The 11,832-nt window shown below is 34.9% G+C and overlaps 2 protein-coding genes across 4 annotated transcripts; one reads left to right on the forward strand and one right to left on the reverse strand.

Annotated features, from left to right (window-relative positions):
• Nucleotides 1-775: 775 nt before the first annotated feature.
• LOC121248493 (protein YIPF1 homolog) lies at nucleotides 776-5,130 on the reverse strand. 3 transcript variants are annotated; one of them, XM_041147006.1, is made up of 6 exons: nucleotides 4,865-5,130; nucleotides 4,200-4,239; nucleotides 4,014-4,097; nucleotides 3,573-3,738; nucleotides 1,580-1,853; nucleotides 776-1,311 (listed from the first exon to the last, which is right to left on the reverse strand). In XM_041147006.1, the coding sequence occupies exons 1-6, from the start codon at nucleotides 4,916-4,918 to the stop codon at nucleotides 1,120-1,122; spliced, it is 810 nt and encodes a 269-aa protein (XP_041002940.1). In that variant the 5' UTR covers nucleotides 4,919-5,130; the 3' UTR covers nucleotides 776-1,119. The 3 variants fall into 3 exon arrangements, with proteins under 3 accessions (XP_041002940.1, XP_041003084.1, XP_041003007.1); XM_041147150.1 differs by having other exon boundaries at nucleotides 776-1,405; XM_041147073.1 differs by having other exon boundaries at nucleotides 4,200-4,297; nucleotides 4,865-5,129.
• Nucleotides 5,131-9,537: 4,407 nt separating this feature from the next.
• LOC121246567 (probable glycosyltransferase At5g11130) lies at nucleotides 9,538-11,097 on the forward strand. The gene is made up of 2 exons (XM_041144774.1): nucleotides 9,538-10,865; nucleotides 11,052-11,097. The coding sequence occupies exon 1, from the start codon at nucleotides 9,699-9,701 to the stop codon at nucleotides 10,746-10,748; it is 1,050 nt and encodes a 349-aa protein (XP_041000708.1). The 5' UTR covers nucleotides 9,538-9,698; the 3' UTR covers nucleotides 10,749-10,865; nucleotides 11,052-11,097.
• The last annotated feature ends 735 nt before the right edge of the window (nucleotides 11,098-11,832 follow it).

Raw genomic sequence — 11,832 nt, forward strand, 5'->3', positions numbered from 1 at the left:
TAACCTCATTGAACTTTTTGCTTTAGGGCTTCAACTGTTTTATAGGCTACTACAAATTTAGTATAGGCTGCCACTTGTTGCGATGTATTTGGATTGACAAATAATAACTGGATACAATGTCTGATCAAATAAGAGATGTCGACAGAATATATCAACTTTTAACTTTTATTTAAAATTATCTTATCTCATCTCACCATTCAAACAGAGCCGTAATCTATATGGAAAATGTTAGGGAATCCATTTTTGGTTCCCGTTTAGTGTTCCAGCTTGATGTGTAAAGGCAGCTTGGAATTTGAATTTTTGTTTCTCTCTCTCTCTCTCTCTATCACTTGCCCCGCGTGACTATCCCTCTCCTCCACTCACCCACTTCGTCTCCCCTGCCCCGCTTGACTATCCCTCCCCTCCCCTCACCTAGTTCAGAGGATGGGTCGTTCTCACAGGGCAGAGGAGACGAACTGGGTGAGTGGAGGAGAGGGATAGTCACGCGGGGCAAGTGAAAAAAAATATAATAATAAAATGAAATAAAATAAAATAAAAACAAACAAACTTCAAATGCTAAGTGGCCTTGAACACTAAACGGTTTCCTAGCATTTTCCATTCTATATTGTGTTTATAGAAGTCGTGATTACTAGAGATAGTTGCGCTGCCACTGTTTGCTGGACTTGCCATTTGATTTCTGGCTACTCTCGTAGTCAATGACTTAAATCTAGATCATTTACATGCGGACAAGCTTCACATAAGCTCCGAGCACAAGCTTTGTTGATAATTTTATTTCCCTTGAATGCTTGCTGCTCGACAGTATTAAAGATAATGAGTATATCTATACAAGGTCAAAACGAGGTAAATTTCAATGATTTCGTTCTCTCCTCTCGCTAGTGTTGGTGTTTCTGAAACCGATGCCAAAAATCACTTCCACTCATCAAAGGTACTAAACTCCTCAGAATTCTCTCCCTTTCTTTGGCTCAAGAGTCAAGACTCTTTACTAAATTACAAATGCAACCAAGTGAGAAGGAGTAATCGCAACACACAGTAACTCTCCTACCAGACGAATCCCCATCTCTCGACCAAAGGAAACACTGGTTTCAGATCTGGTCACCGCACAGGCCCCACTGCATGAGCTCATGGGAAGAACGAGACCTTGATGAAGATTGCCAAAGCCAATTGCAAGAAAAATGCAGCAACCACCATCAACGAAAGATCACTTCCCGCTATATAAGACCTGAGATTCAAGGCTACAAAGCATGCTGACGCAGAACCAGCAAGAATTATAATGATCCACCGAAGAAACTCAACCGGAATGAGCAACAGAAACTGGAAAATATTCCAAAGCATGAGTATTAGATTCCCTAGATGATCATCAATCTTTTCAAGGTGACTTCTTGGTGTCCATTGTCCACCAATCACCCTGAAGAAGGCAGTTAAATTTAGCTTAACAGAAGTCATTCCGGTTCAATGCAGAAAAAATATTCCAGGGGGAAAACATGTCAATCAAAGGCATCTAGCCTCTCATTTGTCTATTGGAGAAAGGGAAAGGGGAGGGGGAAAACCAGTAGCGAAGCAAAGAAGACTGTCAACTTACCGAGGCCAGAACAAAAACAAAGAGAGAATATCCCCACAAGCACCAAAATCGAACAAGGCTGGCATTTGAACCTAGATACTGGAGCAAGAAGTAAAATGCCACTGGCACCACAATTGCATAGCCATAGACTGAACCTGCTGCCAAATTTACGTAGCTGACATCAAAGCTCCATGAAGTAGTGCTGTCGCTGTGTTTCTCCATGAGGTAGGTGGCACAATTTCCAAAAGCAGCAAGCAAAAATACCAATGTAGTGGATATCCAGATAAGCCCATATCTACAACATCAAGAGGGAAAAAAAAAGGCTCAAATACAAGGTGCTCTCACGTGAGATCAGTACCATGTTTGTCATCTAACCATCAGAACACCAAAAGGAATTATAATCATATTTTCAAAAGATTCGGATGTTCAGTAGATAACCCGTCTTTATAAGCTAGGAAGTCGTGGTTTAATTTATCAAAAAAAAAAATGTTGCGGTTCAAAAGATTTGGATGTTCAGTGGATATCCAGATAAGCCAATATCTACCACATCAAGAGGGAAAAAAAAAAGGCTCAAATACAAGGTGCTCTCACGTGAGATCGGTACCATGTTTGTCATCTAACCATCAGAACACCAAAAGGAATTATAATCATATTTTCAAAAGATTCGGATGTTCAGTAGATAACCCGTCTTTATAAGTTAGAAAGTCGTGGTTTAATTCATCAAAAAAAAAAAAAATGTTGTGGTTTAACTTCTGTAAGGATAACTATATCACTCATTGACAGAAGTCACAGAACTACACGAACCTTAAAATCTTAAAATACATATAACTTGAACAATCAAAGATCCAGGAAATTCTTTTATCATAAAAATATAAACTAAAAGAACTCGTAGAAATCCATTGTGAGAATTTAGATTCATGCATAGATTAAAATGAAAATTGAAAAGGCAACATTGCAGGTGTTGTTAAATTTGCATATAACAGACCAACAGTAGAAGAAAGGGTCATGGGACGCATGCCTCAGAATGCAGCAATCTTCAACCAACACCGCGCATGAGACACCACTCTTGAGAAAATAACTTGTTCCACATCAAGCAATCTACCTTTCAAGCAATCACCGCAACCCTTACTATGTAAAAGAAATAGAAATATATTTAATGATATATTTAACTATTAATCTTGGTTCATTTCTCCGTAGATAGATGGATATGATTCTTCAAGTATTGGCGTGACTCACAAAAGAAAGGAATATGTGAGGGAGGTGGGGAGGGTAGAAAAAGAAAGATGAAATGACAGACCACCCTACTTCCTAATGTTAGACTATCTCAAAACACGCCGAAATATTGTTATGGATTGGTCTTGTATGTGCAAAAAGATTAGGGAATCCGTCGACCATCTATTTACTTTATTTGTGAAGTTGCCATGACTCTATGGAAAGATAGCTTTGCTAGGGTCGGGTTAGCTTGGGTGATGCCGAGAAGGCTGGTTGAGTTTCTAGCAAATTAGAGAGCCTTTCATGATAACTCACAAATCACAACAATTTGGAAGAGGGTCCCGATTCATCTATGGTGGTGCATTTGGAGGGAGAGCTGAAAATATGAAGATTGCGAGCGGTCAATGGACGAGCTTAAAATATTTTTCTTTAATACTTAATTCCATTGGTCGATTGTAACATATTTTAACAATATGAATATTTATGACTTTCTTGTATCCCTAAATAATGATGCATGGTGTTGTTCTTTTGGGCCATGCCTACTTTCTATCATCAATAAAATTCTTACTTACCAGAAATTAGAAAAAAAAAATGAAAAGAAAAGAAAAGGCAGGCCACACCAATCTTTTCAAAACAAAGAAGCATTCTCATTGACTTGGTAACTTTGTTAACCCAAGTAATTCTATTCAGACAATTTTCACACATATAATAACTGTCCGTTACTTTAAAAAAAATTCCAGAAAAGTTTGTTAGTTTCAACTATTTAATGGATTAACAAAAGAGAAAAAGATGCAGCACTCACAGGTCAGGGTTAGCATCAATCTTGCTAAAAAAGTCTCCGCCAATGGGATACAAAGAACTCATCAGTCTGTTTAGGACAATGTCTGTATCGACATTGAAATATTGTGTGTATGATGAGATACTAAACACCCCTTTCCAGCCATTTTCCGGTTGTTGCTCAAATCCTTCTGCAAGGATAGGAAGAGTGAGAGATCATTAAACATGTAGCGAATGTTGTAGGAACATTGGAATTTGGAAATGGCTGCAGTTCCATAAATGACAACTAGGTCAATGGTGCATTACAAAATGATTGGGCATTTAGAATTGAGAATCAACTTGGTCTTATAAGTACAATGCATTCATTAGGTAGATAAGACGTAAGGAAGATCCAAACATGTCCCAAAGAACTCACAATCATATATATGCAGCTGCCCGACAAATCACTGAAAATTAATAACCATACCAGGTGGACTTCCAAGAGTTTGATAACCCTTCCCTCTTTCTCCTCCGTTATTGGGAGGGAATATTTGCATATTTGCTCCAGGGACTGCAAGCGAGTTTAGAAATAAGTTTTTAAGAGTAGGAAAAGAGAATGACTTGGATTCAATGGAAAATGTTGATAAGAAAACACTTGCATATAACCCCATACCCTCATAGTTTGAAGCAATCTTTTCTTCGTTGATCGCAGCCTACGCACCAAAAAATAGAACTTTTACGATGATAACAGTCGCAGCAGCCCAAAGGACCCTGCCTTGGTGGCATCCATCTCAATAAAAGTATCTATATATAATTAATATAGGTAATAATTTACAGCAAAACTACAGATTTGGTAACTTTGGCTAAGAACTTTGCCATTAATTAACGAATCGCCGAATATAGTCATATGATAATAGTTTGAACAGTTGGGCAAGGGGTGAATGCACAAATTGCGACAAACAAATGGGGGAAATTATGAAATGTCTACATAAAAATTCTTCATCCAAATGTTCAGGCTACTTGCCAGAAAAGTCTAAATTCTTCATTTGTATCGTAGAACCATTTCATTGACTTCGATATAGTCTTTTTGTTCTCATAAAAGCACAGCACTTAAATCTTTCTTTCCTTTTCCGCAGTTTTCTCATAAAATAAACAGAGCGGAAGTAATTAAAAAGAAAAAAAAAGGTGGTCGATCTCGCTTTGTACATGCACTAGATCAATTATCTACAAATTGAAGACAGGAAGCGGAAAATTGAAACAACAAAGAATTACCCGCATAGAGGGGCAGTCTGTGACTGAAATATTAGAGAAGTTAAATAGAAACGGAACGGAACTTACAGGAACCGAGCCAAGCAGATGACTGGTGGGGAGGCTTGTATAGGACTCGTCCATTGTAGAGAGAGCGAAAGTAAGATCTGCTGCCTATGAAGTCAATGCGTCTTGAAGAATTGGATTCAGAATCTGAGGTTGATGAGAGCGGACACGAGGCTCGAGCCCTAGACGTTGCTTCTCGTGGTTTGGAAGGAACGCCGCGGACCAGAGGCTGACCGGTACGCCGTATGAATATCGAGTTTTGTTGATACAGAATAAAGATTTTTATTACAAACTTGTTAGTAATTCTCGTTATCCTCTCCTTAAATATTTGATATATTTTAATTGTATAATAATTATTTGATATTATATAAATAATTAGATAAATGATTGGGGGAAAATAATTTCGAGACATGAAAAGCAAGAGTTAGGACATATTGTCGACTTGGCTCGTGCCACCTTAATAACAAAAATCACTTCAAAATTTTTTTCCAACCATTTCAAAATTTTAGGTTTTAGTCGTGCAGTTTAGATGAGATGAGATTAGATGTTTTTGTTAAAAATTAAAGAAAATATTATTATAATATAATTTTTATTTTGATATTTAAAAAAATTAAACTATTTATTATATTTTATGTGAGAGTTTAAAAAAGTTTAATGCTTATATAAGATAAGATAGTTTGATTTTGTGTAACCAAACCAGCTGACTACGTTTGGTTGCAAGACTCAGTTGACCTTAATCTAATTTTAAGTTGAGTCTAACATCCAAACACTCAATTCTTAAATTACTAAATTCATTTCAACTCAAAACTTTTTTATATATGGGATCTATAATATTTTCAACTTAATACATTTTTATAAGTAAGATCTATAACCTTTTTCAACTTATCATAAAAAGTATTAAACTTATCTTAACATTTAAACACACTTTAAATTCAGTTTAGATAGATCCTATATAACTCTTTTCATTACTTAATTCATTACTATTTATAAAGAACTGAATTCAGCTGAGCTCAAATCAATATCCAAACACAGCTTAATATCCACACTTTAATTGAGTTCTACCTTCGATTGAGGTGAATTCACCATCCAACGCTGCTAGAGACTACAAACCAACCCCTCATCAAGTTAGATTTCATCAACGCTGTAGCCACCATTTCAAGTTCCTTTTTTAGGAAGAGAAGAAAATAAAGTCGAAAATAATAAAAAGGATGAAGCTTTATTGTTTCATAATTTCATTTTTAGAATTTTCTTTTTTACTCTGGATGACTTTAATGGATGTAGGTGTGGTGTAGGCTTGCATTACAATGTGAAATATATATATATCTATTAAAGCATATCACATCAATAATTATGATTGTTGATAAAAGAAAAATATTGAATAAAAAAACTTATCAGATGTTTAGAATATTTTTATATTATTTTTTAAAAAAGACCTTAAAGATTCTCTTAAACCAAATATATAGGGTTACACTTAGAATATTTTTTAATATTTATAAATAATAATGAAATTATTTGATTTAATAATTTTAGGAAATAAAATCCAATACGTTTTATTTGAATAAAAAATTATAAAATTATGAAATTGTTTGAATATAATTCTTTAGTGTTCTTTTTATTTTGAAATTTGAAAATGTTATATTTGTGTTTTGTTTGAAAGTTTAAAAATTTTGTAATCATTAGGTAATGATTATATGAAAAATTTAAAAATTTAAATTTAAAAAATATTTTGTATTTTACTGATATTTAGAAAAGAAATATATGAAAGTATCTAAAAATGTTGAGAATAGTTGTTTCCCCATACAAGGCCACAATAACTAGAGTGTGTAACATGCACATAAAGTCTAGTTTGCTTCCATAAAATATCTCATTTCATCTTATATAATCATTATAATTTTTTTCAAATTCCTAAACAAAATATACAAAAAAAATTCAAATTTTCTAGTTTGGCCAATCTGGCGAACCCCCACCCTTTCATTATGTTTTGTTATAGCATTAAAGTCATCAAACACTAACTAGGGGCTGCCTATAAAAGCTTAAGCACAAGAAAGCAAATCCGCCCATAAGCTCTCTCTCCTACCAAGATAATTGTCACCATATATAACATAAACAAAACAGCTAAAAAAATTTCCAATCTCTTGAACTCTACAGTGAGCAGCCTAGTCATTCTCCTCAATTATAGAGATTGAAACAAAACCTGAATTCCAATAGATATACTAAGGTATCGTTTGGATTCGAAGATGAGTTGAGATGAGTGGAGATAGGTTGTGAATAGTAGTGAGATTTGTGAGTTGAAGTTGCTGAATAGTAGTGAATAGTAGTGAGATGAGTTGAAATGAATTGAGATGGATTGTAAATATAAACCGGGCCTAAATCTTAAAATAAAAATTATATTAAAAAATTATATTTTAATAATATTTTATTTAATTTTTAACTCGATTTGTGTCATCTGTATAACCAAAGCCGCATCAACCATACGAGGGTATGACTGCAGGCCGATACTTTTCAAAAAGACTATGGCCGATCTTCATAGGATTCTACACTTGTTGGGTTGGACCAAAACTTTGTCCAATCCAATAATAACCGCTAAGTCCATAACCCAAAGATCACAAAGCAAGTTGATTTTTCACAGCCGTTCCAAAATTTAGAGCAATCATAATGGTTTATATAAAATATATTTTTTTATAAAATATAAAAAAAAATTGATCAAAAGATCTTTCTAATAGATTTTGTATTTTGATATTTATTTTACATTTTGTTACCGTAATTCTTTAGATGTAGAGAATGTTGTTTACAACCCTAAAATATTTTTAATTATTTTCTCTCTCCTTTTCAAATTTATTTGATAGTTAGAATAAATATTTGAAATAAATAAAAAATATTAAAAGAAATTATGTAAATGATATAAAAAAAATAGATAAATTGATATATGACCTATTGTAAAAATCAATATGTAAAATAGAAAAAATAGATTTTGATAATATAATTTTAAAGATATGATAAAAAATCGAATGCTCGAATAGACACTCATACCCGGTTCTATTACAACAAACACACACAAACAAACCATTCATCGAGTAATAGATTCCAAAAACATTCAGGTAATAAAAGGGTTTTGACACAACCATTAGACCCAAGAAAAAATGAGTATTGTTATACTGACCTCAAATTAATTATAAATTTATTTATTATTCGATTAATATCACATCCAAATATATGAAAGAAAGATAAACAGTGTTTTTTAAGGCTTTTTAATTTTAACTAAAACGGCACCGTATCCCAAACTTATTTCACTCTTCCATATGAGAACAATTCTCTCTCTCTTTCCTTTGTCTTTGTGTTTCCATTCATTCTCTTCTATTGTTTCATAGTTCTACGTCTGTCACAAAGGCCTTTCAATCTCTCCAGCGCAGGAGCCATGTCCAACGAGGAGCACCACTTCGAGTCCAGGGCCGACGCCGAAGCTTTCAAGACCTATCCTCAGCAGGCCGGTACCATCCATTTTATTCTCTCTCTCATGGGGGCTCGAACTCCAGTCGAGTTTAATAAAAACAGCGCTAATCGAGCATCGTCTTATATTGTAATATTAAATATATTAAGTATATCTATTGGAATCGGGGTCAGTAGTCCAGAATCTTGTCAAATTCTAAACTTTGATTCTGACTCCGATTATTTTTATCCTCTAAGTTCGACTCTAACTTTGAATTTTAATTTTTTCGACTCCAATCGAAATGGGCATCGGCTGGAATGTAGGAGGCGCTGGAGTTTTTGCCCACCCCCTAAAGCATATTCAATAAAAATACATCTTAAATTCTATTATCGACGGAAAATGATAGGTACACAATCATATTTTACAATTTTTTATATAACTATATTTCAAATGAAAAATATTTTTCTAAAATAATTTATAAAAATAACTTCACTTTATATAAATATACCCACGAAGGAAAAAATGATAATAAAAAGAATTGTGACTAAATTAGTGCTATTATCAAATTACGAAAAGTCTGCATGTTTACTGTCACTTAACTAAGATTGCCTAACTAGGGTGAAGTTAACAAATGTTAATCGGAAGTATGCTGCCCACAAGTCAAGGTAAATTGTTGTGCGACTCTTCATGATTAGCCGTTAGGGCTGGATTAATTATATAAAATTAAATTATTTAATTTATCTCATCTCATATAATTATTATAATTTTATTAAATTATTACACAAAATATAATAAATAATTTAACAGTTTCAAATCTTAAAATAAAAATTATATTATGATAATATTTTATTCAATTTTTAACAAAACATGTCATTTTATCTCATTTGAATTATATAACTAAATGAGGCTTTGTCACGATTAAAAAAAATCAAAAAATTAATTTTTTTTATTAGCTCAAGTGAAAGATTTACGTGTTAGGTGAGTATTAATTCTTGTAAGTTAGTGTAAAGAATGCACATTTCAACATCTATATGGTAAGATTTAATATGTAATATAGTTTAATTTTAAAATTTTGTAATATATAAAATCTTAATAAGTAGACAAAATGAGTTATAAAAATAATTGTATTTATATAGGGATGTCCGAACCCGGTTTTAACCGGGGGACCTCAAGCGTGTGGGACTAACGTCATAACCGATAACCAACTCGCTAACCGGACAAGTTTCGCGACGCCTACGTAGAAGTCAATTGTGTTGTGTTTGAGACCTTGCTTCCGGTCCTGTTTTCTACCTACGCCCTTTTGGCAATTGGAATTTGGGAGGGTAAAGGGTCGATCTGCAAAGCCATTTTATGTTCGTCCTCGACCTAAGCTTAAAGCTCTTTCTGATCTAGTCAATCCAGTACGAGGGTTTGTTTGCTTGTTTGTCCGAAATGTCCACCGCCTCCTTTTCTCTCCTCTTATGCCTCTCTTTATTCACCTACACAACTGTCCACTCCAAACTCCTCTCTCAGTTAACTTCACCTTACCTCTCACCCACCACGATCTTCCCCCATTACCAGAATATGCTCGAAGCTTTCAAAATCTTCATCTACACCCCAGACGAGGCCTTCACTTTCAACTCCTCAGCTGAATCACTCTTCTACGCGTCTCTTCAAAACAGCACATTTGTCACCCATGACGCCGAAGAGGCTCACCTCTTCTTCGTCCCTTTCTCCTCCAATCTCTCGACACGCTCCGTCGCGCGCGTCATTAGACGCTTCAGGGAAAATATACCTTACTGGAACCGTACGCTCGGTGCCGACCATTTTTACCTCTCTTGTGCCGGTTTGGGATACGAATCGGACCGAAATCTCGTCGAGTTGAAGAAAAACTCGGTCCAGATCTCGTGCTTCCCTGCACCCGATGGTAACTTTATCCCTCACAAGGACATATCCCTTCCTCCACTTGCGAGTTCTCAGGCCCCGTACACTCCGGCGAACAAAACCGCCAGTTTTCTGGGTTATTTCAGGCACGGCGGGATAAAAGAGTCGATTTTGGTGAAGGAGTTGGTCAACGATCCCGACTTTCTGATCGAATCCCAGCCGACAGATCTGCTTACTTATAAGGAGAGACTAGCGTCCAGTAAATTTTGTTTGTTCGAATACGGAGGAGATGTTTCGGGAATAGGAGAGGCATTGCACTTCGGGTGCGTGCCGGCAGTGATTACCGACCGTCCGATAAAGGACCTGCCGTTCATGGATGTGCTGAGGTGGCAGGAGATCGCGGTGTTTGTGCCCCTTGGAGGGGTTAAGGAAATGAAGCGTGTTTTGGTTCGCACGTGCGGAGATCGGCACGAGCAAATGAGGAAGTTGGGCGTGAAGGCGAGTCAGCACTTTGTGTGGAATGAGTCACCACAGCCGTTCGATTCATTTCATACGGTGATGTATCAGCTGTGGCGGAGACGGCATACCATCAGATACCCTCGGAGGTTTACGGTTTAAGGTGGACCCACTTGGATAATGTTGTATACAAAATGCTAGCTCGATTTGTCAAAAGAGGACATCAGATTGTACTAATTTCCTGGTGAGCCAGCAAATATTTCACGCAATTTTCTGAAAGAGAAACATTACTATACCGCTCATTTTTACTCAGTGATACTTAGTGGTTAAGGAAGTAATTTTAAATGTATTGATATATTTTTTTTTTATTTTTTAAAAATATTTAAATATATTAAAAAAATATAAAAAAATAAAATAAAAATTGTTAGGCGGGTACGCCAACAGTAAGAGTGGGGCTACTTGAAGTACGTAATTACGTATATGAACTCAAATTCGAAATAATTGTTTCTGCCAAAGATTGGCTTTGAAGTTAAAGAGTGGATTTCCCTTGTTTTGGAAAGGAAGTGGAAGCAAGGTTTTTTATTTAGTGATGAGTGATATTAGCTCTTTTAGTAGCTCCTCTGATGATAGCAGTAGCTCTTTTGAGATAGCCTCTTTATGGCAATTTGTCTTTAGTAAAATGTCGGAAAATCTATTTTGTTAAAAAGAGTAGATAGGCGGAAAATACAATAGGTCAATTAACTTGATTCTGTAAATGTCGTCGCTTTTCAATTGTTCAAGTTTAGGAATGTTAGTTCGTTCAAGGGCACGCACTGTCATATTCTGCAGACATGTAACAATGGGAAAAGACGAGATTGTCTTTAAAAAGAAAAAAAGGAATTTTGACATTCGAGTTTCTTTTCCTGAAATCACCCTTTCACAAGTAGACCATATTCTTGTTCAGTGAGCAAAATTAAACAGTAAATATTTTCACAAAAAGTGTTATATCCATCAAAATATTTATATAAAAATAAACTTATAAACTGATGTGACTTCATATAATTCGTTAAATTTATTTTACAGTAAAAATAAATTTACAATATAACGTACCGCATTAAATCATTCAATTTATAAATTTATTTTTATATAATTCATCCGTTTTTCTCTTCCTTCACTACTAACTCAACTGCCTAGACAGTCTATTTTCAATTTTGTCCGAACACCAATCCCAATCTAGGGATTTAATCACGAGGATCAATGTACTAAC

This window comes from Juglans microcarpa x Juglans regia, chromosome 1D (assembly GCF_004785595.1).
Source record: "Juglans microcarpa x Juglans regia isolate MS1-56 chromosome 1D, Jm3101_v1.0, whole genome shotgun sequence".
NCBI lineage: Eukaryota > Viridiplantae > Streptophyta > Magnoliopsida > Fagales > Juglandaceae > Juglans > Juglans microcarpa x Juglans regia.